At 51.9% G+C, this 26,607-nt stretch overlaps 1 protein-coding gene across 4 annotated transcripts; it reads left to right on the plus strand.

Annotated features, from left to right (window-relative positions):
• Positions 1 to 906: 906 nt before the first annotated feature.
• Positions 907 to 23,759, plus strand: DPP3 (dipeptidyl peptidase 3). 4 transcript variants are annotated; one of them, XM_038411580.2, is made up of 18 exons: positions 907 to 1,173; positions 1,963 to 2,245; positions 2,486 to 2,575; positions 2,890 to 3,027; positions 10,039 to 10,113; positions 10,405 to 10,498; positions 10,748 to 10,878; positions 11,231 to 11,361; positions 11,628 to 11,686; positions 12,121 to 12,315; positions 16,571 to 16,683; positions 17,044 to 17,136; positions 17,356 to 17,418; positions 17,735 to 17,859; positions 22,096 to 22,216; positions 22,418 to 22,597; positions 22,846 to 23,008; positions 23,541 to 23,759. In XM_038411580.2, the coding sequence occupies exons 1-18, from the start codon at positions 1,115 to 1,117 to the stop codon at positions 23,690 to 23,692; spliced, it is 2,265 nt and encodes a 754-aa protein (XP_038267508.1). In that variant the 5' UTR covers positions 907 to 1,114; the 3' UTR covers positions 23,693 to 23,759. The 4 variants fall into 4 exon arrangements, with proteins under 4 accessions (XP_038267508.1, XP_038267510.2, XP_038267509.1 ...); XM_038411582.2 differs by lacking the exon at positions 907 to 1,173 and adding an exon at positions 1,192 to 1,252; XM_038411581.2 differs by lacking the exon at positions 907 to 1,173 and adding an exon at positions 1,204 to 1,279.
• The last annotated feature ends 2,848 nt before the right edge of the window (positions 23,760 to 26,607 follow it).

Raw genomic sequence — 26,607 nt, forward strand, 5'->3', positions numbered from 1 at the left:
CCAAAGTTGTCACTGACATTGGCCAACGTGACCCTGCAGCCAGATGCACAATCCATATGGAGCCCTTTCCAGGACCCAAAGATGTGATGGGATTACACTGGACCCTGGATTCAGTTATCAAGCAATACAAACTAGAAAGAAGATTTCAGAGTAGCAGCTGTGTTAGTCTGTATTCGCAAAAAGAAAAGGAGTACTTGTGGCACCTTAGAGGCTAACAAATTTATTTGAGCATAAGCTTTCATGAGCTGTAGCTCACGAAAGCTTATGCTCAAATATATTTGTTAGTCTATAAGGTGCCACAAGTACTCCTTTTCTTTTTTAGAAAGAAGATGAAACTGAAGAACCAATGAAGACACCAAGAGGTGTGGCTTGGATGACTCCCCAACCAGAGATAGTTTTGGTGGTGGTGGCATCTCTCCTTTGCCGTGACACCTAGAAACAACTTGACCTTGGTGAGCCTGCAGGTGTGCAGAGCCCAGACAGCCTCTCATGCATGCTGAACACTACTGTCTCACTGGTTCCTTGTGCTCCCCCATCTTTCTACCCCTGTTGTCTCCCGGCTTGTACTTAGATTGCAGGCGCTCTGGAGCGGGGTCTGTGTGTTCTGCATTTGTACAATGCCTAGCACAACGGGGTCCTCTCTGGGAATCAGGCTCTTAGGCGCTGCGGTAATACACATAATAAATAATCACAAGCCTATAAAATTGCCAGCAGGCACAGGCCGCCTAGAGAATCTCTCTGCACGGTTTGGTTGGGAGTTTTCTGGAAAATCGCAAAAAAAAGAAAAAAGAAAAAAAGAAGCAGGCTGCCCCCCGCCCCGCCCCGCCCCGCCCCGGCCTCTAGGAGCAGGGCAGCCTGTGACCCTCTGGGAGAATAAAGCCGGGTCCAATCCGGTTTGTCAGGGAACGGGAGCCGGGGCCTTGCCCCGCTCGGGGCACCAGCCCCGATCCAGCCCCAGGGCAGGTGGACTGGCAGGCTCGGGGGCAGGCAATGGGATCTGGGACCGTCCCCTCCCGTTAGTGACAGGACAACAGCCCTTGAAGCGCCAGAGCGCGGGCCGGCCTTTGGGTAACGCGTGCGGCAGCGGAGGAGCTTGGAAAGCGAAGGCCTGCCCATGCCGAAGCGCGACTGGCTGCAAAGAACGTCCGTCTCCCTGGCAGAGCCCACGGATTGGTGGGTGGGGAGGGCCGAGGTTATGAATGGAAAGGCGCTGGGGGAGGGGCCGCAAGCAGGAAGTGGGCCGTGGCGGCAGGTGGGGGCTCTGGGCGCGTGCTGTAGCGTGAGTTGGGCGCAGGGCGGGTCTCGCGCAGCCTGCCGGGGGGAGGGGCGTGCACGGGGGTCTCGGGGGAGGGGGAATACTCAGAGCAGTGGGGGTCCTGGGGGGTGGTGAAGGACCCCCCCCGCGGTGCAGGAGGCATAGGCCTTGCACGGACTGGGGAGGCACCAGGTGTGAGTTGGGGGGCTGGGCACAGGGAGAGTGGGAGCGGATGCACGGGGGGGTGCAGGCACTTGTGGGTGCAGATGTTGCTGCAATACAAGGGTGCAATCAGGGCAGTGTCGGGGGCGGGGAGTGATGCTGAGATGTAGCCGCCTCTAGGGTGAGGCGTGGGAGCAGTTTCTACAGGATCCCTTACCTAGCCTCCTCTGGGGTGCTGCATCCTGGAGTGGATGTGTCTTTGTACAGATGTGCTTGGGAGGGCAATTGTGTGGTTGTGTAGGTCAGTCAGATAGGCCATTGCATGAGTGGGTGGTTGTGTCCCTGGTTATGCTTATGCCACTTTGGCTCAGCTGTGGGGCAATAGCCCTGCCTGTCCTAGCTTTGATATTCTGCTGTAGCTGTTGTGCGGGGGGTGGACAATAACCAGCCTAGGGATGAATATGGAACTGGGAGGAGAGTGGGGTCTCGTGGTTAGAACATGGGCTGTGGGTTGGGACTGAGGGGCACCCGTGCTTTCCCCACAGGCTGGCCAGCAAGATGGTTGACCCACAGTATGTGCTGCCCAATGATGTGGGGCTGGCGCTCCTGGACTGCAGCGAGGCCTTCCGGCTGCTGCTGCGGGGCGAGCGGCTCTACGCCCACTATCTGTCACGTGCCTGCTGGTACGGGGGGCTGGTTGTGCTGCTCCAGACCTCACCTGAGGCACCAGCCATCTATGTGCTGCTCTCTCGGCTCTTCCGTGCCCAGGACCCTGACCAGCTGGGGGAATTGGCGCGCTCCGCTGGCCTCACTGACCAGGAGTACCAGGTACCACCACACCCAGATACCTGGGTTCTGTCTCCAGCTCTAGAAGGGGAGTGGGGTCTAGTGGGTTAGAGCACTGGGGAGGGGCTGGGAGGCTGGTCTCCTGGGTTTCTTTGGCTCTGGGAGAGGATTGGGTGTTAGTAGGTTAGAGTGGGGGGAAGGGAGGGTGGGAGCCAGGACTCCTGGGTTCTCCCTGGCACTGGAGTGCCTGCCTGGACCCTGATCATTCCTCTCTCCCCATAGGCGTTCCTGGTTTACGCTGCTGGTGTCTTTTCCAACATGGGGAACTACAAATCTTTTGGGGACACCAAGTTTGTGCCCAACTTGCCCAAGGTGAGTCTGTGGTTGCAGGGGGCGGAGGGAAGGGCCACATGGCAGGGTCACGGGGATGGAACATGTTTTGGAGTCTCCATGGGGAGGCACTGCTCCCCAGACACAGTATCATCCTCTTGCCAAGAGCTCTGTGCCAGCCATCTTCCCCAGCCAATCATCACTTTCCTTCCCTCCCATTGGCTATGGAGCAGGTCCCTGACTGAGTTAAATGTTCTATGGAGGGGAGGTTGTTTGGCCCTCCCTCACACCATGGCTCCAGCCTGCTTATCCCCCTCTCCTTCACAGCTCAGTCCCTGTACCCCTTTCTCCACTAGGACAAGCTCCGGCAGCTGATCTGGCAGAGCCAGGCATTCCAGGAGTGGCCAGAGGAGATGGAGTCACTGTGGGATAGGTGTGGGGAGCTGATGTTCTCGCTGGACCCGCAGCAGAGACAGCTGGGGCTCAGAGAGAAGGTAATGCTCCTCACATACACACATGATGATTCTGGCCTGGGGAGGGGTGGGGGTTGGGAGCAACCAGGATGGTTGATTTAAATTAGTGATTAAACCACTGATTTGAATCATGATTTAAATCATCAGTCAGCAGGAAACCTTGATTTAAATCATCTATTGTCATCTTGTTTTGCCTTTGTACTTGTTAGTTTTTTTCCTAAAGAAAGGTTTATTTTCATTGGTTGGTATAAACCAGTCAAACAGGTTGATTTATAGATTCATGAATTCTAAGGCTACGAGCAACCACTGCAGTCCTCTAGTCTGATCTCCTGTATAACACAGCCATAGGACTGCCCTGAATTAATTCCTGGTTGAACTAGAACAGTGGTTTTCAAACTTTTTTCTGGGGACCCAGTTGAAGAAAACTTGATGCCCGTGACCCAACGGAGCTGGGGATGTGGGGTTTGGGGTGCAGCAGTGGGTCAGAGCTCTGGGCTGGGGGTGCGGGCTCTGGGATGGGGCTGGGGATGAGGAGTTTAGGGTGCAGGAAGGGGTTCCAGGTTTGGGGTCGGGCTCAGTGCTGCGGGAGGGGATTGGGGCATGGACTTACCTCCGGCGGCTCCCAGTCAGCGGCACAGCCAGGGTGCAGAGGCAGGCTTTCCGCCTGTCCTGGCACCGTGGCCTGTGCTCTGCCTGAAGAGGCCAGCAACAGGTCCAGCTCCTAGGAGGAGGTATGCAAGCAGCTCTGCGCAGCTCTTGCCTGCAGGCACTGCCCCCCCTCCTCCCCAGCTCCCCTTGGCTGGGAACCGGCCAATGGGAGTGCAGAGCCTGTGGTCGGGGTGGGGGCAGCGCGTGGAGCCTTGTGGCCCCCCGCCTAGAAGCTGGACCTGCTGCTGGCTGCTTCCGGGGCGCAGCGTGGTGTCGGAACAGGTAGGCACTAGCTTGCCTTAGCTGGGCAGCAACGCCGACAGGACTTCTAATGTCCCGGTCAACGGTGCTGACCAGAGTGACCCAGTGCCTTCTATGCTGCGACCTGACCTGACCTTTGAAAAACGCTGACCGAGAGCACTAAATTAAGGCGGAAGCTTTTGTGCAGAACGGAAACTGAAAGAACTGTGGTTTGAGATCATCCAGTTAGCAAGGTTTGCTCAATGTCAAACTAATGGCCAGGTCTCACTCTGCTCCACCCTCAGGACATGCAGGCCATTGGGACATGTATAAAGCTTGATTCATCCTCAGCCATTAAAGAGGGTTTAGCCCTGATTGCTCATATAATTACACAGCCATGCACTCCCCCCCCTTCAAGATTTGAGGGCTCATCCATGCAGCATATTATATTATTGTGTATTTCTTTCAGTGTTTCTAATGATTTGCAGTAAGGTTTGGCCTTGCCAGAGCCTGTCAGGAGTTCGAACTGAATTTGAAACACATTGAAGAACAGTTAGCCAAAGAATCAAAAAGTTAATAGCACTTTTTTTTTAAAGTACATCAGAAGCAGAAAGCCTGCTAAACAGCCAGTAAGGCCACTGGACGATCGAGATGCTAAAGGAGCACTCAAGGGTGATAAGGTCATTGCAGAGAAACTAAATGAATTATTTGCATTGGTCTTCATGGCTGTGAATGTGAGGGAAATTCCCAAACCTGAGCCATTCTTTTTAGATAACAAAGCCGAGAAACGGTCACAGATTGAGATGTCATTAGAGGAGGTTTTGGAACAAATTGATAAACTAAACAATAAGTCACCAGGACCGAGTGGTATTCACCCAAGAGTTCTGAACGAACTCAAATGTGAAATTGCAGAACTATTAACTGTACTTTGAATCATTTAAATCAAATGACTGGAGGATAGCTAATATGACATCAATTTTTAAAAAGGGCTCCAGAGGTGAACCCGGCAATTACAGGCCGGTAAGCCTGACTTTGGTCCTGGCAAACTGGTTGAAACTAGGGCTATTGATTAATAGCAGTTAACTCACGCGATTAATCGCACTGTTAAACAATAGAATACCAATGGAAGTGTATTAAATATTTTTGGATGTTTTTCTACGTTTTCAAATATATCTATTTCAGTTACACCACAGAATACAAAGTGTACAGTGCTCACTTTATATTATTTTTTATTACAAACGTTTGTAAAAATGATGAAGAAAAGAAATAGTATTTTTTTCAATTCACCTCATACAAGTACTGTAGTGCAAGCTCTTTATCATGAAAGTGCAACTTACAAATGTAGGGTTTTTTTTGTTACATAACTGCACACAAAAACAAAAAATGTAAAACTTTAGAGCAGGGATGGGCAAACTTTTTGGCCCAAGGGCCACATCGGGGAATAGAAATTGTATGGCGGGCCATGAAGTCTCACAAAATTGGGGTTGGCATGCGGAAGGGGGTGCGGGCTGTGGGGTGGGGCTGGTGATGAGAGGTTTGGGTTGTAGGAGGGTGCTCTGGACTGGGATCAAGGGGTTTGGAGGGCGGGAGTGGGAACAGGGCTGGGGCAGGGGTTGGGGTGTGGGGAGCGGCTCAGGGGGTGCAGGCTTCAAGTGGCGCTTACCTCAAATGTTATGTCCCTTCTCCAGCTCCTACGCGAAGGTGCAGCCAGGCGGCTATGCACGCTACCCTGTCCACAGGTGCTGCCCCTGTAGCTCCCATTGGAGTGTGTAGGAACTGGAGAGGGGCCATGCCGCGGCTTCCAGGAGCGGCGTGGTGCGGCCCTGACCCAGCGCCCCAGCCAGAGCAGGGCCGGGCCAAGTGGTCTAGCCCCTGACCTAGCACCCCGGCTGGAACAGGTCCAAGCCATGTCGTGTGGCCCGTGACCCAGCCGTAGAGGGGCCAAGCCGCTGGTGTGGCCCCCAACCCAGCACCCCGGCCGGAGTGGGACCGAGCCGCGTGGTCCGGCCCCAGACCCAGTGCCCCAGCCGGAATGGGGCCGAGCCACTGATGCGGCTCACGGGCCACCTTAAAATGGTTCCAGTCTGCAGGAGAGAATCACTAAGAGAAACAAGTTTGTTTACATTTACAGGAGATAATGGTGCCCACTTCTTAATTACAATGTCACCTGAAAGCGAGAACAGGCATTCACATGGGACTGTTGTAGCCGGCATCGCAAGATACTTACATGCCACATGTGCTAAAGATTCATATATCTCTTCATGCTTCAGCTGTCCTTCCAGAGGACATGCTTCCATGCTGATGACGCTCATTAAAAAATAATGCATTAATTAAATTTGTGACTGAACTCCTTGGGGGAGAATTGTATGTCCCCTGCTCCGTTTTACCTGCATTCTGCCAAATATTTCATGTAATAGCAGTCTTGGATGATGACCCAGTACATGTTGTTCATTTTAAGAACACTTCCACTGCAAATTTGACAAAATGCAAAAAAGATACCAATGTGAAATTTCTAAATATAGCTGCAGCACTCGATCCAAGATTTAAGAATCTAAAGTGCCTTCCAAAATCTGACAGGGACAAGGTGTGGAGCATGCTTTCAGAAGTCTTAAGAGCAATACACTGATGCAGAAACTACTGAACCCAAACCACCAAAAAAGAAAAATCAACCTTCTGCTGGCGACATCTGACTCAGATGATGAAAATGAACATGCATTGGTCCGCACTGCTTTATATTGTTATCGAGCAGAACCCATCATCATCATGTCCTCTGGAATGATGGTTGAAGCATCAAGGGACATATGAATCTTTAGCGCATCTGGCATGTAAATATCTTGCAATGCCGGCTACAAGAGTGCCATGCAAACTCTTGTTCTCGCTTTCAGGTGACATTGTAAACAAGAAGCAGGCAGCATTATCTTCTGCAAATGTAAACAAATTTGTTTGAATGATTGACTGAACAAGAAGTAGGACTGATTGAACTTTATTTTATTTCTGAATGCAGGTTTTTTTTGTACATAATTCTACATTCGTTCAACTTTCATGATAAAGCAATTGTACTACAGTACTTGTATTAGGTGCATTGAAAATACTATTTTGTTTTTTACAGCGCAAATATTTGTAATAAAAATAAAGTGAGCATTCTAGACTTTTCAATTATGACGCAAAATGCAATCAATATATTTGAAAATGTAGAAAACATCCAAAAATATTTAAATAAATGGTATTCTATTATTGTTTAACAGCACAATTAATTGCGATTAATTTTTTTTAATCGGTTGACAGCCCTAGTTGAAACTATAGTAAAGAATAAAATTGTCAGACGCATAGATGAATATAATTTGTTGGGGAAGAGTCAACATGGTTTTTGTAAAAGGAAATCATGCCTCACCACTCTACTAGAATTCTCTGAGGGGGTCAACAAGGGACAAGGGAGATCCAGTGGATATAGTGTACTTATATTTTCAGAAAGTCTTTGACAAAGTCCCTTACCAAAGGCTCTTAAGCAAAGTAAGTTGTCATGGGATAAGAGGGAAGGTCCTCTCATGGATTGGTAACTGGTTAGAAGATAGGAAACAAAGGGTAGGAATAAATTATCAGTTTTCAGAATGGAGAGAGGTAAATAGTGGTGTCCCCCAGGGGTCTGTACCGGGCCCCATCCTATTCAACATATTCATAAATGATCTGGAAAAAGGGGTAAATAGTGAGGTGACAAAATTTACAGATGGTACAAAACTACTGAAGATAATTAAGTCCCAGGCAGACTGCGAAGAGCTACAAAAGGATCTCTCAAAACTGGGTGACTGGGCAACAAAATGGCAGATGAAATTCAATGTTGATAAATGCAAAGTAATGCACATTGAAAAATGTAATCCCAATTATACACATAAAATGATGGAGTCTAAATTAGCTGTTACCACTCAAGAAAGAGATCTTGGAGTCATTGTGGCTAGTTCTCTGAAAACATCCACTCAACGTGCAGCGGGAGTCAAAAAAGCGGACAGAATGTTGGAAATCATTAAGAAACGGATAAATAATAAGACAGAAAATATCATATTGCCTCTATATAAATCCATCATATGCCCACATCTTGAATACTGAGTGCAGATGTGATTGCCCCCTCTCAAAAAAGATATATTGGAATTGGAAAAGTTTCAGAAAATGGCAACAAAAATGATTAGGGGTATGGAACAGCTGCCACATGAGGAGAGATTAATAAGCCTGGGACTTTTCAGCTTGGAAAAGATAACTAAAGGGGGCTGTGATGGAGTTCTATAAAATCATGACTGGTGTGGAAAAAGTAAAAAAGGAAGTGTTATTTACTTCTTTTCATAACAGAGAAACTAGAGGTCACCAAATGAAATTAATAGGCAGCAAGTTTAAAACAAACAAAAGGAAATATTTTTTCACACAATGCACAGTCAACCTGTGGAACTCCCTGCCAGAGGATGTTGTGAAGGCCAAGACTATAACAGGATTTAAAAAAAAGAACTAGATAAGTTCATGGAGGATAGATCCATCAACGGCTATTTGCCAGGATGCGCAGGGATGTTGTCCGTAGCCTCAGTTTGTCAGAAGCTGGGAATGGGTGACGGGATGGATCACTTGATTATTACCTGTTCTGTTCATCCCCTCTGGGGCACCTGGTATTGGCCACTGTTGGAAGGCCGGATACTGGACTAGATGGACCTTTGGTCTGACCCAGTACGGCCATTCTTATGTTCTTCTTTTCTTTGGAAAGAGAAATTGATATAATGATGAAAAAAATGGATGTAATTTAAAAAATGTGATTAAAAAAAGTGAATGTCTATCCACCCTGGGAGCCGGGGGAAATGAGGGGTCAGTGGGCGTGGCTGGTGCTGGGGTGTGTGTGTGTGTCTCAGTGGGTGTAGCTGGTGGCGGGAAGGTAGGGGGTTAGTGGGCATGGCTGGCGGCAGGAGTGTTTGTCTCTCTCAGTGGGCGTGGCTGGCAGCGGGGTGGGTGTGTGTGTCTCAGTGGGCGTGGCTGGCAGCGGGGTGGGTGTGTGTGTCTCAGTGGGCGTGGCTGGCAGCGGGGTGGGTGTGTGTGTCTCAGTGGGTCTGGCTGGCGGCAGGGTGTGTATGTGTGTCTTAGTGGGCGTGGCTGGCGGCCAGGGGTGTGTGCGTGTCTCAGTGGGTGTGGCTGGCGACGGGGAGGTGGGGGGTCAGTGGGTGTGGCTGGCGACGGGGAGGTGGGGGGTCAGTGGGCATAGCTGGCGGCGGGAGTGTGTGTGTGTCTCAGTGGGTGTGGCTGGCGGCCGGGGTGTGTGTGCGTGTGTCAGTGGGTGTGGCTGGTGGCGGGGGGGGGTGTATGTCTCAGTGGGTGTGGCTGGTGACGGGGAGGTGTGGGGTCAGTGGGTGTGGCTGGCAGTGGGGAGGTGGGGGGTCAGTGGGCGTGGCTGGCGGCGGGGTGTGTGTGTGTGTGTTTCAGTGGGCGTGGCTGGCGGCCGGGGTGTGTGTGCGTGTCTCAGTGGGTGTGGCTGGTGGCGGGGGGTGTGTGTCTCAGTGGGTGTGGCTGGCGACGGGGAGGTGTGGGGTCAGTGGGCGTGGCTGATGGTGGGGAGGGGGTGTGTGTGTCTCAATGGGTGTAGCTGGTGGCAGGGTGTGTGTGTGTCTCAGTTGGTGTTTCTGGCGATGGGGAGGTGGGGGTCAGTGGGCGTGGCTGGAGGCAGGGGGGTCAATGGGCATGGCTGTGTGTGTGTCTCTCAGTGGGCATGGCTGGAGACAGGGGGGTCAGTGGATGTGGCTGGCGTCAGGGAGGAGGTATGTGAGCGGTCTTGGCTGGTGGCGGGTGTGTGTGTCTCAGTGGGTGTGGCTGGGGCGGGGAGGTGGGGGGTCAGTGGGTGTGGCTGGCGGCGGGTGTGTGTGTGTGTCTTAGTGGGCGTGGCTGGGGGCGGGGAGGGGGTGTGTGAGTGGTCTCAGCTGGCGGCGGGGACTGTGTGTGTTTCAGTGGGCGTGGCTGGGGGCAGGGGGTGTCTGCGTGTGTCTCAGCGGGCGTGGCTGGCAGCGGGGAGGCAGGGAGTCAGTGGGTGCGGCTGGCGGTGGGGAGGGGGTGTGTGAGCCGTCTCGGTTGGTGGCGGGAAGGGGGGTTAGCGGTCTCTCGGTAACACCCTGCCTTCCCCCTCAGGGCACCACTACCTATTTCTCTGGGAACTGCTGTTTGGAGGATGCCCAGCTAACCCAGAAATTCCTTGACTCGCAGGTACCTGCTGACACACTGATATAGGACATCTCCCCGGGTTCCCCCAAATAGCCCCACACAGGGCAGCCCCAAGTCTGACCACCTCCGTGGGGTGTGTCTGCTGCATCTGCATTGCTACGGCCCTTGTGCCCATAGGGCAGGGCCAGCATCAGGCCTCCTGCGGTCTGCGCCCTCCAGATTTCCCATCCCCCCAGATCTGATCTGGGTAGGATTGTAGGGGGCCCACTGAAGGGGGAGTCAAATGGGGTAAATCTCCCACTCCCTCCAGCACCATCTCTGCATCTCTTTCAGAACATCAGTGCCTACAACACACGGCTCTTCAAGGAGAAGGACAAGGCAGGGCAGACATGCTACGAGGTGCGGCTGGCATCAGTGCTGGGCACTGGTAAGACTCCCCCTTCTCTGCCCCCTCTGCTTGGATCCCCCTGGTCTGTGCTCCCCACAGTGCCCACCTCCCTGAGCTCCTCTCACCTGTGCTTCCCACGCTGCTTGGATTTCTCCCCAATCCCCCAACCCGTACTCCCCCATGCCACCCCCCTCACCTGCTGCCTGGATCCCACCCCCATGCTTAGCTCCCTGCCTGCACTCCCCACTCTCTTCCCCCACATTGAATTATCTCTCTCTCTCCCCCCAGATGCACCCGTCGATCATGAGCTGGCCCCCAAGCTGCGCTGCTTTGAGTTTGAGGGCTGCACGTTCCGTGTGACCCGTGGGGACTACTCACCCCTGCTGGAGAGAGTGGTGGAGAACCTACAGCGCACCAAGGCATGAGTGTCCCTGTCGCCCCTGCTCTGCATGTGCACTGAGCTGTGTGTGTGGGGGGATCTCTCCCAGTGGCTTTTGTAGGTTTTAAACTCTAACTCTGCCACCAAAGTGAAACCTTATTTATCCAGAGAGAGAAGATAGTCTTAGGGCCAAAGGACTGAGAGCCTGGACTCCTGGGTTCTGTTCCCAGTTCTGGGAGGAGGGGCTGGGAGCCAGGACCCCTGGGTTCTCACTTCCTGGAGTTGAGATGGTGATGTGGGAGGAGGAATTTATTGCGGGGTTGGGAGAGGAATGGCTGAAGCCAGACGAATAGTCGTTGATGAGCTAGGTGTCTGCCCCTCTTCTCTCCCAGGCTCATGCTGCCAACACCAACCAGGAGCACATGCTGGAGCATTACATCCGTAGCTTCACGCAGGGCTCCATTGCGGCCCACAAGGAAGGTTCCCGGAGCTGGATCCGTGACAAGGGGCCTATTGTCGAAAGGTGGGAGTTGGGAACCAGGACTTCTGGGTTCTGTCCCCAGCTGTGGGAGGGAAATGGGGTTCAGTGGGTTAGAGCAGAGAGTGCTGGCACCCAGGAGTTTTGAGAGAAGTCAGGTGCTAGCTGGGGGAGGTGGGGGGGGGGCAGCTGAGAGAGGAAAGGAGAAGGATTTGTTGATGGGGACATTTGCCTCCTGGGATCAGTGAACCAGGGGTTCGTCTCTTGTCCAGGGCAGGCCAGGCCATTTAATATGCTCTCTCCCTCCACAGTTACATCGGCTTTATTGAAAGCTACCGAGACCCCTATGGCTCCCGGGGGGAGTTTGAAGGTAAAACAAGCTGGTTCCCAGCCCCAAAGGATCCTGGGGAACCAGGAGGGGTTGGAATAGTGGGAGGGAGGGGATGGGCTGGCTGTGGACGGGTGTGTGTGTGTTTTTTCTGGGTGTGCTTTTGTACTGTAACTGTGTTCCCTTGTGGCTGACTGCTGAGGAGAGTTGGTTGTGTAGTCATGTAATGTCATGGGGGGGTGTGGTTGTGTGTCCCTTGCAATTGTGTATTGTAGGTGTGTTTTGGAGATGGTGGTCATATATTGTAATTGCTTTGGGGGAGTTGTAGGGGAGGGGTGTAGTTTTGTGTGACTGTTGGGGTGTTTTGTGGGGGGTTGTGTTCTACAGTGGGGGAGTTTGTGGTGGTGTTGGGCAGAGGGTGGCTGACTAGCTGGGGCGGGGCAGTACTAGCCACAGCACCCGCTCTCTCCCCCCAGGATTTGTGGCCATCGTGAACAAGGCCATGAGCGCCAAGTTTGCACGGCTGGTGGAGTCGGCTGAGCAGCTTCTGCTGGAGCTGCCCTGGCCCCGTGCCTTCGAGAAGGACACCTTCCTCACGCCGGACTTCACCTCGCTGGACGTGCTGACATTCGCAGGCAGTGGGATCCCGGCTGGCATCAACATCCCCAACTGTGAGAACTACTCACAATCCTCTGTGCCTGCACCCCGGTCCACAGTGCTCTGCACCTCCCCAGGGACTACCCAGAATCCTCTCTGTCTGCATCCCTTCTCAGAATCCCGTGTGCCTCCCAGGAGCTATCCACAATCCTCTTCCACCCTGGCACTATCCATAATTCCCTGCATCTGCACCCCAGCCATTGCACGGGAGACCAGACCACATGTAAGGCCCACTGGTCTGTCCCCTTGACCTGCTCTCCCCTCATGATGAGTGCTGGCCTCAATGTCCTAGCAAGGCCCTATGGGGTGCTGTGCTGCAGGGACGATTCAGTGGGGGGTGCTTTCCTCTGGCAATCAGTGCTGACCCCAGTGCCGCGCTAGTGGGCACTGGGCTGCAGCGAGCAGAGTGGAGGATACAATGGCACTCTTGCTACACTCCCAGTCCAGGGACAGTTTTAAAACTGGAGTTTTATTAAGCTTTGTATCAAAACCCGAACACACCCATACACATTGCACAAGCCCCATTACTGCTCAGTGCTTTTAGAGCACAAATGATGCTACTGCTACAACTGGAGCTTCCCCTTTGGACCCCCTCGGAAGCCCTTCAATCCTTAAAGGGACACACACAGGTAAATCTAACCCTGACATTCCCTTTGGAGTACTACACTCCCCTCAGTTCATGTAATGTCTTCCCGAGCAAAATCTAATCCAGTCCATCCGTTTGAGTTATTAGCAATAGTCCCAGTACATCACTGTCATTGTCCTTTGAGCCTCTTGTCTGTCACGAGTTCTGGGACTGACGGTAGGACCTTCTGCAGCTCTCTCCCATTTATTTCAAATTCAGCAGAAAGTTTCTGTGGCAATTTTAGTTCCACTGTCCAACAGAACAGTCAGTTCTGAACACCTTCAATTAGGGTGACCAGATGTCCCGATTTCAGGGACAGTCCTTTTATTTGGGGCTTTGTTTTATATAGGTGCCTGTTACTCCCCACTCCCTGTCCCAATTTTTCACACTTGCTGGCTGGTCACCCTACCTTCAGTCCGCAAAGATGTTCATATCTTATGGAATAACAGTTCCTATGTGATCAGTGGCATCACCGTGTAACTCCAAGTCACTGGGCATATGGCAAGCTACTTAGAAAAACGTACTGAATGAACAGAATTACAAACAATCCAGAGCCATAAAGTGCTGTAGATCAACATCCACAGTGTAATTCAATATCCCTTACATCAGCCTTGGATAGAATACCGGAGATGGTTCAGGAATAGACACTGAATATGGCATGTGACAAATATGAGGACACCCTCCTGGTGCATTCACCAGTCCGGTAGTTGGATTTAGACATTGATAAGTAGGTGCCCTAACTGTTCCTGTCAGCATCTGCAGGGCTCTTCTCTTCCTTGTCAGCCTACCTTGTGTGTCAGTGATCTGTCTTCTGGGGCACTGCTTTTTTCAGGTTCTGTGGTCACATTTTGATAATCCTGTCTTTCAACCACTGTTGCAAATGTCCCATGAGTGTGATCAGCAATTTCCAAACGTATAAAGTCAACAGCATCCTCATTTCCCAGCTGGGGAAGAAATATTTGTGGATTCAGAGTCTCTGTGCCATGGGCAGCATCGGATACCATCAGCAATGTAGTTCATCTTCACTCTCACTTTCCACCGAATGCATCCGATGAAGTGAGCTGTAGCTCACGAAAGCTTATGCTCAAATAAATTTGTTAGTCTCTAAGGTGCCACAAGTACTCCTTTTCTTTTTGCAAATACAGACAAACATGGCTGCTACTCTGAAAACTCTCTCTTTCAGAGTCCCTGGAGTCCAAATTCCTGTCATCATTTTGATTTCCTTTGGTGCTAGTTTGCCTTGTCCTGTGTGTCTTCTGTAGTGGTGTTACACCCAAGGGGAAGTCGTAGGGAAGTAGAAGATAGGGTTCTTCACTGCAAACACCTCCTTTCCTGTGTTCTGCTTGTGCTTCATAGACTAGACCAGGGGTAGTCAATAGGCGGATCATGGGCCCAATCCAGATCGCCAGATGCTTTTGAACAGACCCCAACATCTTTTTATTTACTTGTTGTTGTTATCATCGTTGTTGGATTTTATTATTTTCCCTGGAGTCTGGGCCTTGACTATACCTTGACTAAGAAATTTGGACCTTGACCAAAATATAATTTATTACTCCTGGACTAGACTGTCCCCTTCCCTGTGAAGTACTACATGATTTTTTATCTTCCCACTACAATCTTAATTGGTCTGGTCCTCCTCTCTGTTGGAGACTCTGGACAAGTATTGGTGCAGCTGGCAGGAGGGCAGCACCATGCACTTTCTAATCACAGTGATTCCCTTTGTGAGTAGCAGATTTTTGAGAACATGTTGATGCTGGTTTGTAAGGTTCTTTCATCTGCTGTTTCCATTTCTCAACATAATCTTTACCGTTCCCAGGTGCAGACTGAGAGTTTATAGGTCAACCAAAAGCAATGTCAAGGCGCAGATGTGCTGAACTTCCATATAATAAACAGAAGGATGAAATGAGCAACACGGTTCTCATGTACAGTTATAGGCAAAAATCACTTTATTAAAGGAAGCCTTCCAATTTGACTTTTGTTCTTCCAGCAAGGTTTTCAACCTATCCAGCAGAGCCTGATTCAGGCTTTCCGTGTGCCCTTACCCCATGGATGGTTTGTAGTTGTGCAAAGTGTTTCAGGTTTACTGTAGTCCAGTGACCTTTGGAATAAATGATTTTCAAACTCTGCCTCTTGGATCCTTCTGGGGAAATCAAATTTTAAAACAAAGTTACCGAAGATCTCCTCTGCCATGGTGTTTCCTGACTCGGTGGTGGGAGGGTAGGCTTGGACATACCTAGTAAAGTGATCCCTTATGACTAAGATGTATTCGTATCCTCCTTTGCTTCTGTCTAGATGCAAGACTTCTCTTGATACAAACCCAAATGGTTCTGTTGTAACTGTGAGTTAATGGCGCTCTGGTAGGCTGGTGAGGGTTCTTTTGCTTGTCGAGTGGACAGACTCTAGTGACAATGTCTGATGTCCCCTCTTCATCTGTGGCCAATAAAACTGATCTCTTGCAAGACTGGTTGCTTGCTCTGCTCTTCAATGTCCCATCTCTTTGTGTGATTCTTGATGTACCTGCTTTTGGATTTTTCAGGTAATACCAGGTAGCTTGGTTTCCAGTAAAGCCATATCTGTAGCACCGCATCATATCTTCAGTTAGAATCAGCTTCTTGTGCGGCAGACAGTACTTTCTGTCTCAGATCAAGGGCTGGGACTAGCAAATCCTGAAACGTCCCCTTGTGCTGCTCTTGAGAGCTGCAGGGGAAGTTCAGTTGCATCCTTTTCCTGGTAATAGGATCTTAATATACCCTCAGTTTTGGAAGGCTCTGGTTAGCTTTCCCCTCCAAGTAACTCCTGAAGATCAGTCCCAGGCAAACTGCCTTGATCACAGCTTCCATTGTCTCTGCCTCAGCGTACCCCTTTGGAATTCCACTTTCAATTTGAGAAGCCAGACTGTTTAGGCTTAGCCTATCCTGTTGGTTGGTGTTCCCAGTCTGTCCTGTTGTTTTAAAATCTTTCCTTAGAACTGGTTCTATTTTCTGGGCTGGTGGTGGCAGATTTTCCACAGGGGGTTTGGCTTGTTAATTTCTTTCATGCTTTCCTGAAACTGTATTTCAAGCCATTTAAATTTTTCAGCACACTGTGTCTGAATTGTCTCCTCTTCAGTTGTTTCCATTTGCTCCCTGTTTGCTGCAGCAATGAATGCTCTTATCTTGTAATGCCAACAACATAGACAGTACCTGATTGTCCAACTCTTCCTGTAATGGCTTACGCATTTGATTAAAGCAAGTTGACATTTTGCTGCAGTTTTACTGCAACTTGTCCCAGAAATGCCCAGAGAGTCGCAGACCATCCTTTGGCTAGTATAAAAGTCCTCCTATCTCCATGTGACGGTCCTCTAATGCTCTCCCAGCCAAAGAGTTTGTAAATAATGAAATCTTCCCTGGCAGCTTTCCCTGGAACAATCTAAAGCAGTTTCTAGGAAGGTTCATCTCCTGGAGAGGTCAGATCACTGCAGTTCAGCCTCTCCTGGCTGGGAATGTAACTCCCTTCTCCTAGTCACTGCTGACACCAGTGCCCTAGTGTGGTGCTAGGGGGCGCTGTGCTGCATTGAGAAGGTGGGGGCCACAGGGAGACTGTTTGGGGCCACAGTGTGGGGCAGGTGGGACTGAGCCAAGTGTCTGCTTCCCCCATCTCTCCAGATGATGACATCCGCCAGACCGAAGGTTTCAAGAACGTGTCCCTGGGCAACGTTCTGTCAGTGGCCTATGCCACCCAGAAGGACAAACTGACTTTCCTCGCTGAGAAGGACAAGGTGTGTGGGAGTCCAGAGCTGTAGGTCAGGGTTGAGGGGCATCAGCAGAGCTGTAGAGGTTGGGGGAAGGCAAGGGCTGGGATAGCAGTGGTTGTGGATTGGGACTGAGGGGCACTGGGAGAGTTGGTCGGGAGCCCGTGGCTGGGATAGCAGGGGGCCAGTGGGTCAGGATTGAGGGGCACTGGCAGAGCTGTGCGGGTCAGGGGACCCCAGGGCTGGGATAGCAGTGGGTCAGGATTGAGGGGCACTGGCAGAGCTGGGGGATTTGGAAGAAGGCCAAGGCTGGAATAGCATGGATTCTGTGTCGGGAGGAAGGGGCACTGCGCACCATGTCTGGCTGAGGCTGTAGGTCTCTTGCAGGACCTGTACATTAAGTGGAAGGGGCCATCATTTGAGGTGCAGGTCGGGCTGCATGAGCTGCTGGGACATGGCAGTGGGAAGCTCTTTGTGCAGGTAAGCACCCACCTTGGCAGGGGATGCTGCGGGAGGGGGAAAGGATTCCTATATAAACAGCCCCTGCGCTCTACCCCAGAGGAGGCTGCATCTCTGCTCCAGGCAAGGGGTCCCTGTACACAGTGTTGGGGATGATGCTTCTCCCCACGGGCTAGCACGGCTGGTGCAGCGCGACAGTGCTGGCTGAGGGTGGATGCTAACGTCTCCCCCATTACACAGGAGGAGAAGGGCACCTGTAACTTCGACAGAGAAGCTGTGATCAACCCGGAGACGGGGGAACTGGTAAGGGGGCTGGGAGGGGAAGTGGTGGCGATGGGGGAGGGTGGGGAGAGCAATGATCTTAATGGGGAAGAGAAGTGGCAGGGCCAGCTTACACTGAACATCTGTGATCACCTTGGGGTGCCCCCCACCAGCCAGCCCTGCACCCCAGCCCCATAATGTCCACATGCGTGTCTTCCCCAGACCCCTCCTCCCCACATTACCTATTGGGTCCCATTGGGTATCAGTCCCAGCCCTCACCCCCCATTGCCTATGGGGTTCCCAAAGGTGCCAGCCTTGCCCCCTAACTTTGTCTTCTCTCCCCCCCACCCAAAACCAGATCCAGAGCTGGTACCGGGGTGGCGAGACATGGGACAGCAAGTTCTCCACCATCGCGTCGAGCTACGAGGAGTGTCGGGCCGAGTGCGTGGGGCTCTACCTCTGCCTCAACAAGGACGTGCTCCGGTGAGGGGCCTGGGTGGGGGGACAAGGCCTATCGCCAGGGGCTGGGGACAGCAGGTGGATGGGGAGAGTCACCTGGATGGTGGGGGTGGCTGTCATGGGGGGAGTTCATATTACTTGGGTACGGGGTGGTGAGTGGGGAGGTGGGGGCTGTCACTGGGGACTGAGAGAGTGAGGGGAGGCTGGGGGATGGCAGGGTCTGGGGCTCAGGATAATGCTGCAGTCCTGCAGATACCATGGGGGGGCGTTTCCTTGCAATTGTAGCTGCCCCCCACTGTCAGCAAGTCCCCTTCCCCCTGGTTTTTGTATCCAGGCCCCCCCTATCCAGACACATTCCCTGTTCCCAGATCTATGGTGTGGGACCTGGTGTATTTGCAGGGGGCTCATCAGGGTGGATCACGGATGGGGGAACCTTGCAGAGTTTCGGGGGGGGGGTCACATCTGGGGGGAAGGAGGGGGTACCCTGCAGAATTTGAGAGTCGGTTTAGGAATTCAGCAACAATCCCCTCAGTGTGTTGTAGTTAAAGTACTGCACAGGATCTTTTCAGGGGGATAAGGCAAAGCGCCACATTTATTGGTAATACATGTATCAATCAACACTGTATCATATGCATATGATATATATTACACTCATGCACTCACATACACACACAAGCACACTCAGTCTTGTTGTTACCAACTAGTTGCTCCCCTTAACTTCACTGGCCAGGTGAGTTACATGGGGGGGGAGAGTGGAGCCAGGCTTTTGCCGATCTGGATCAATGCTCCGATGTTGACAAGACGAAACCCAGGGTCCTCTGCAAGATACCTCACATTTATAGCAGCTTCCCTCTCATGCAAATCTATCCCAGATTCAAAATCTGTGTCTGTGTCCCTTGGTCCTTTGTGCTGCTTCCCTCTGGGTGTTGTCCCAGTGCTGCAAAGAGGGTGTTCCCAAAAGAAAGTGCTTGCTTCTAACCCCCAAGGCTGTCAATATGTCTGATCTTCTATGAGCCCACTTGACAAGTTTTATTGTTCTTGGGTCTGGCTTCCATCCCTTCTCCAACGGTTTCAGAGTAGCAGCCATGTTAGTCTGTATTCACAAAAAGAAAAGGAGTACTTGTGGCACCTTAGAGACTAATAAATTTATTTGAGCATAAGCTTTCGTGAGCTACAGCTCACTTCATCAGATGCATTCAGTGGAAAATACAGTGGGGAGATTTATATACATAGAGAACATGAAACAATGAGTGTTACCATACACACTGTAACGAGAGTGATCACTTAAGGTAAGCTATTACCAGCAGGAGAGCGGGGGGGGGGACCTTTTGTAGTGGTAATCAAGGTGGGCCATTTCCAGCAGTTGACAAGAACATCTGAGGAACAGTGGGGAGTGTGTGTGTGTGTGTGGGGGGGAATAAACATGGGGAAATAGTTTTACTTTGTGTAATGACCCATCCACTCCCAGTATCCACTTTGCAAATTAATTCCAATTCAGCAGTCTGTCTTTGGAGTCTGTTTTTGAAGTTTTTTTTGTTGAAGAATTGCAACTTTTTAGGTTTAATCGAGTGATCAAAGAGATTGAAGTGTTCTCAAACTGGTTTTTGAATATTATAATTCTTGACGTCTGATTTGTGTCCATTTATTCTTTTACGTAGAGACTGTCCAGTTTGACCAATGTACATAGCAAAAGGGCATTGCTGGCACATGATGGCATATATCACATTGGTAGATGTGCAGGTGAACGAGACTCTGGTAGTGTGGCTGATGCGATTAGGCCCTATGATGGTGTCCCCTGAATAGATATGTGGACAGAGTTGGCAATGGGCTTTGTTGCAAGGATAGGTTCCTGGGTTAGTGGTTCTGTTGTGTGGTGTGTGGTTGCTGGTGAGTATTTGCTTCAAGTTGTGGAGCTGTCTGTAAGCAAGGACTGGCCTGTCTTCCAAGATCTGTGAGAGTGATGGGTCGTCCTTCAGGATAGGTTGTAGATCCTTGATGATGCGTTGGAGAGGTTTTAGTTGGGGGCTCAATGTGATGGCTAGTGGCGTTCTGTTATTTTCTTTGTTGGGCCTGTCCTGTAGTAGGTGACTTCTGGGTATTCTTCTGGCTCTGTCAATCGGTTTCTTCACTTCAGCGGGTGGGAATTGTAGTTGTAAGAATGCTTGATAGAGATCTTGTAGGTATTTGTCTCTGTCTGAGGGGTTGGAGCAAATGCGGTTATATCATAGAGCTTGGCTGTAGACAATGGATCATGTGGTGTGGTCTGGATGAAAGCTGGAGGCATGTAGGTAGGAATAGCGGTCAGTAGGTTTCCGGTATAGGGTGGTGTTTATGTGACCATCGCTTATTAGCATCGTAGTGTCCAGGAAGTAGATCTCTTGTGTGGACTGGTCCAGGCTGAGGTTGATGGTGGGATGGAAATTGTTGAAATCATGGTGGAATTCCTCTTTTCCATGGGTCCAGATGATGAAGATGTCATCAGTGTAGCGCATGTAGAGTAGGGGCATTAGAGGACAAGAGCTGAAGAAGTGTTGTTCTAAGTCAGCCATAAAAATGTTGGCATACTGTGGGGCCATGCGGGTACCCATCGCAGTGCTGCTGATTTGAAGGTACACATTATCCCCAAATGTGAAATAGTTATGGGTGAGGATAAAGTTCAGTCACCAGGTTTGCAGTGACATTATCGGGGATACTGTTCCTGATGGCTTGTAGTCCATCTGGAATGTTGGTGTAGGGGGCTTCTACATCCATAGTGGCTAGGATGGTGTTTTCAGGAAGATTATGATGGATTGTAGTTTCCTCAGAAAATCAGTGGTGTCTCAAAGATAGCTGGGAGTGCTGGTAGCAAAGGGCCTGAGGAGGGAGTCTACAGTGCCAGATAATCTGCTGTCAGGGTGCCAATGCCTGAGATGATGGGGCATCCAGGATTTCCAGGTTTATGGATCTTGGGTAGCAGATAGAATACCCCAGGTCAGGGTTTCAGGGGTGTGTCTGTGCAGATTTGTTCTTGTACTTTTTCAGGGAGTTTCTTGAGCAAATGGTGTAGTTTCTTTTGGTAACCCTCAGTGGGATCAGAGGGTAATGGCTTGTAGAAAGTGGTGTTGGAGAGCTGCCTAGCAGCCTCTTGTTCATATTCCGACCTATTCATGATGACGACAGCACCTCCTTTGTCAGCCTTTTTGATTATGATGTCAGAGTTGTTTCTGAGGCTGTGGATGGCATTGTGTTCTGCACCGCTGAGGTTATGGGGCAAGTGATGCTGCTTTTCCACAATTTCAGCCTGTGCACAACCGCGGAAGCACTCTATGTAGAAGTCCAGTCTGTTGTTTCGACCTTCAGGAGGAGTTCACCCAGAATCCTTCTTTTTGTAGTCTTGGTAGGAAGGTCTCTGTGGGTTAGTATGTTATTAAGAGGTGTGTTGGAAATATTCCTTGAGTCTGAGACGTCGAAAATAGGATTCTAGGTCACCACAGAACTGTATCATGTTCATGGGGGTGGAGGGGCAGAAGGAGAGGCCCCAAACAGACTCCAATGAGAGACTGCTGAATTTGAATTAATTTACAAACTGGAAACAATTAACTTAGGCTTTAATAGAGACTGGGAGTGGATGGGTCATTACACAAAGTAAAACTATTTCCCCATGTTTATTCTCCCTCCCCCCCCCCTCCCCGTTCCTCAGACGTTCTTGTCAACTGCTGGAAATGGCCCACCTTGATTATCACTACAAAAAGTCCCGTCCCCTCCCCTCCCCCCACACTGGTAATAGCTTACCTTAAGTGATCACTCTTGTTACAGTGTGTATGGTAACACCCATTGTTTCATGTTCTCTATGTATATAAATCTCCCCACTGTATTTTCCACTGAATGCATCCGATGAAGTGAGCTGTAGCTCACGAAAGGTTATGCTCAAATACATTTATTAGTCTCTAAGGTGCCACAAGTACTCCTTTTCTCCTAGCAAAAAGACATTTTTCTTCTACTTTAACTATCCTTAGGGGCTATAACATTATACCAAGATTTAATACAAAGTTTTCTATAAGTTTTCTATATAGGGATCTGCTACAAAGTTCCTATATCAAAGGACTTGATACAAAGTTGTACGAAAATAGCTTAATATAAGGTTATATGGAGAGGCATAATACAAAGGCATATGAGTTATGTGAAGATACTTAATACAGAGATTTATCTACAAGTGTAGGGGATGGGAGTTTGGGGGTTCCCCAGTGGGCCTCCCTCACTCCCTCCTCCTGCCCCCCACAGGATTTTTGAGCTGGAAGGCGAGGATGCGGAAGATGTGATCTACATCAACTGGCTGAACATGGTGCGGGCTGGGCTGCTAGGGCTGGAGTTCTACACCCCTGAGACTGGCACCTGGCGCCAGGTAAGTTGGGGGGGCACTGGCCCTTTAGAAGGAGGCAGGGCAGCCTTTGACTCCTCCTCTGAGGTGTGTGTGGCTGGGCTCGGGGGAGCCAGGGTTCTATCTCAGCCCTGGGAGGGGAGTGGGATCTAGTGGATTAGAGGGGAGGGGGGCTGGGAGCCAGGACTCCTAGGCTCATCATGGCACCTTGCTGCTCTCCCCCAGGCTCACATGCAGGCGCGCTTCGTGATCCTGCGGGTGCTGCTGGAGGCGGGCGAGGGGCTGGTGTCGCTGCAACACACCACGGGCGCTGACGGCAAACCCGATGCACTCATCACTCTCAACCGCAACAAGATCCTGCCTGTGGGGAAGCCGGCCATCGAGCGGTTCCTGCGCAGGCTGCAGGTGAGGGGCGGGGCAGGGCTGCAGGGTACAAGCTGGGGGCTCAGTAGAGGGCACTCTCCTCTCACAGTCAGTGCTGGCCCCAATAGGGGTGCTGTGCTACTCGACAGTGGGGCTCAGTGAGGCAGTGCTATTGCTGAGAGGGGGACCATGGTGGGGGTGGTGGGACCGTGGCTGTGTTGTGGGTGTACGGGGCAGTTCTGCCGGGGGGTGGAGGGGCTGGCTGGGTCTCAGCCCCCTTTATGTTGCAGGTGCTGAAGTCGACGGCGGATGTGGCAGGGGGCCGGCTGCTCTATGAGGGTTTCTCAGCCGTGTCAGACGAGGGGCCTGAGCGATTCCTCAGCCTACGGGACACCGTGCTGCTACGCAAGGAAGCACGCAAGATGTTTGTGCAGGCCAACACCCGCCTGGAAGGTATGGAATCCCCCAGCACTGCCCAGCCTTCTATCCACCTCCCTATGGGGTAACACTGCCTGGAGGGTGTGGAGTCCCCCCAGTTCCCCGTGCACCCTGCTCTGGGGTGACACTCACGTGGCGGGTACAGTTCTGCCCCACAACTCCCACCCCAGCTGCCCCCCTTGGGTAACTAGACCCCTGGGCTGCAGGCCAGGCTGAGCCCTGGTTTACCCCAGTCCTTTGCCAGCTGGGAGTTCAGACCTGTGGGGCCTTGGTGCCAGGTGCAGGTGGAGAGGGCGCCGAGAAGGCATGGTGGGCTAAGATTGGAGCCAGTGAGCTGGGGTGGGTGCAATACAGAGGGCTGTGATGGAGCAGGGTGTGGGGGAAACACCGGGACCTCGTCTTACCCCTTTTCCCTCAGGAGGCAAGGACATGAGACATGACCTCTGTGTGTGTGAGAGAGAGAGAGAGAGAGGAGGGGGGGTGAAGGTTAGGAGGGGGGCTGTGATGAGGACAATGCCATGACCCTGTCTTCTCCCCTCCTCCCCAGGCGAGGATGTGACCCTGGTGCAGTACGAGGGTACCGCGGCTGGACTGATCCGCTCCTTCTCTGAGCGATTCCCTGAGGATGCTGAGCTCTTGGAGCGCCATCTGCTGGAGCTGTCGGACAGCGACGCCCACTTCTGGGCAAGCCAGGGCTGAGAACAGGGAGACCCAAACCCCCTACACACTGCACCGGAAACTCAATACACTCAGCTTTTGTACCTGCCTCTCATCTCTTTCTGCTGCGTCTGATGTGTCAAACAAGAGTTGGGGAGCTCGTCCCAAATGAGCATTAAAGGGGCTTCTCACCACAGCCTCAGCAAAATGGCACATGGCTTAATGGGCCTTAGTGTCTGACTCCCTCCCCCCAACTTCTACCAGGAGACCTGGCTCCCATTCCCCTCCACCCACACAAGCCACCAAAACAACTTCCTTCCCAGAGTTGGGCATAGAACCCAAGAGTCCTGGCTCCTCGTTCCGCCCTGCTCTAACCACTAGACCCCTCCCAGAGAACCCTGAGAAGTTTCAGTACATCCAAATTAAATGTAGTATGTCTGGGAGCCAACAATGCAGGTTCAGGAAGTGACTCAGAGAAGGACGTAGCTGGCATCACAAATAATTGCCACAATATGAGCTCCCAATGCAGCCCTGCGCCCAAAAGGGCTAACGTGATACCAAGTAGCAGGGAATGATCTTGCCTGTGCCCCCAGTGTCAGTGTAACTGCTGCTCAAATGCTGTGTCTGGTTCAGATATACACACTTCCAGCAAGGTGTGGAACACTCAAAGGAGGGCCACAAAAATGAGCCAGGGTTGCACAACAAGCCTTATGAGGGGATGCATGATGAGCTCAGTCTATTCAGCTGATCAAAGCGAAGGGCGAGAGCTGACTTGATCGCTCTGTGTAGGTACTTACACTTGGAAAAGAGAGCAAGTAGTGGAAGCTTTTCACCACTGCTGCAAAGATATAGCAAGACCCAATGGCTGGAAATTGAATTGAGACAGATTTAACTTTTATCTCAGAAGCAATTTCCACAGCCATTCGAAGGGCTTCCCTGAGGAGGTGGAGGAATTCACTATTGCTTGGAGGCTTTAACGGGACATCTTACTTTAATCCAGCACCTGGGAGAAATGATACAGCTGGTGTGTGCTGGAGGAGTTGGGCTGGAAGGATGTGGTAGTCAGTTTTGGCCATGAAATCTCTGAATCCCCCTGTTCATTCCCTTTCTTCAGGGACTAAGGGGAGAGCAGCCTTGCCTGCAACACACCCCTAATGTTTGCAGGTCTGCAGTTAAACGACTGTAATCAAGGATTCAGCCAGTCACCCACAGTGGATCAGGAAGGGATTTTTTCTTCCATGCACAAGCGGACAGATTTATCTGGGTTTTTTCCCCCTGCTTTCCTCTGATGTGTCAGGAAGTGGCCACAGCTGGAGAATGGACAGTGGATGGGTGGCCTGGGCTCTGAGAATCTTGTTCAGATGCTTGGCTGAGGGTCTTACCCAGATGTTCAGGGTGCAGCTGATCACCAGTTTTGGGGTCAGGAAGGGATTTCTACCAGTCAGATTGGCAGGAACCTTGGGGCTTTTCCACCTTGGTCTGCAGCATGGGGTACGAGTCGCCTCCTGGGATCAGCTGGGCATGGCTCATTTCAGCAATTCCCTGTCATCACAGGGACCTTGGGTATTGGGGGCCTCACTGGTTTTCTGTCTGGGGCTCACAACAGGTTAGTCTCCTGATGGCTGAAATGCTTTAGTCTCTCAAATTTTGGGGCCTCATACAGGAGAAAACTGGGTGAGATTTAACAGCCTGTGATGGACAGGAAGTCAGATGACATGATCTGCTAGTCCAGGGATGGGCAAACTTTTTAGCCCGAGGGCCACATCAGGGTTGTGCAACTGTATGGAGGGCCAGGTAGGGAAGGCTGTGCCTCCCCAAACAGCCTGGCCCCCACTCCTTATCCACCCCCTCCCACTTCCTGCCCCCTTATTGCCCTACTCAGCTCCTGCCCCATCCAACCCCCCCTGCCCCTAACTTCCCTCCCGGGACGCTGCCCCCATCCAATCCCCCCCTGCTCCCTGTCTCCTGACTTCCCCCCCTACTCCTATCCACACTCCTGCCCCTAACCCCCCCACCCCGGCTCCTGACTGCCCCAACCCCTATCCACACTCCTGCCCCCTGACAGGCCCCCCTGGACTCCCATGTCTATCCAACCCTCTCTGTTCCCTGTCCCCTGACCGCCTGCCCCCCGAACCTCTGCCCCATCCAACAGCTCCCTGTCCCCTGACTGCCCCCGAGGTCCCCTGCCCCCTTACCATGCCGCTCAGAGCAGCAGGAGCTCGCCGCCCAGCCAGAGCCAGCCATGCCGCCAAGGTGCTCGGCAGGAGCAGCGGGCCAGAGTGCTGGTGGCATGGCAAGCGGAGGCTGCGGGGGAGAGGCCGGGCTCTAGCCTCTCCGGCCGGGAGCTCAAGGGCCGGGCAGGACGGTCCCGCGGGCCGTAGTTTGTCCACCTCTGTGCTAGTCCCTTCTGGCCCTAAATTCTATTAAATTGACTCCGGATCCCAGCATGCCCTCCCTCTGCTCTAACTCCTCAGACCCCACTCCCCTCCCAAAGGATGGTTAATATCTTGTGCATGTCCCTTTCCTATCGTGTCACAGGGCGTGATCCTCTTCCTGCAGAAGCATCTGGGCCCAGGACTCAGCTTAGCCGGGATCTCCAGGGGCCACATCAGTGCATTTCAGCCTCTCGATTTCAGAGAGTGGCCCGGCTGGCTTAGGGGGCAGGGGAAAAGGCTGCTGGCTCTGACCTGGGCCCAGGCCTGTGGGAGGGGCTGGCTGGTGCAGGGGTTTGGGATACAGGGCCTTTTCCCTCCTGGGGACGCTGGTACTGGTGCCTGTACTGTGGGGCAGTCAAGTTGGGGGTCCCAGCACCGCTCCTAGGGGGACCATCTCCCTTGGAGGCTGGATCCAGGTGGAAGTCAGGCTCTTGGGGTGACTCCTCCCTTGCAGGAGCTGCTCTGCTGTCTTCCTGCCCCCGTCGCCTCGCGCCCCAGATTCATTGGGGGTGGATGTGGGGT

Source organism: Dermochelys coriacea, chromosome 7 (assembly GCF_009764565.3).
Source record: "Dermochelys coriacea isolate rDerCor1 chromosome 7, rDerCor1.pri.v4, whole genome shotgun sequence".
Lineage (NCBI taxonomy): Eukaryota > Metazoa > Chordata > Testudines > Dermochelyidae > Dermochelys > Dermochelys coriacea.

Coding starts and splice junctions, on each gene's coding strand:
- DPP3 (XM_038411580.2), top strand. CDS start 1,115: ATGCCGAAGCGCGACTGGCTGCAAAGAACGTCCGTCTCCCTGGCAGAG. Junction 10,114..10,404: donor AGAAATTCCTTGACTCGCAG/GTACCTGCTGAC, acceptor CATCTCTTTCAG/AACATCAGTGCCTACAACAC. Junction 11,687..12,120: donor CTCCCGGGGGGAGTTTGAAG/GTAAAACAAGCT, acceptor CTCTCCCCCCAG/GATTTGTGGCCATCGTGAAC.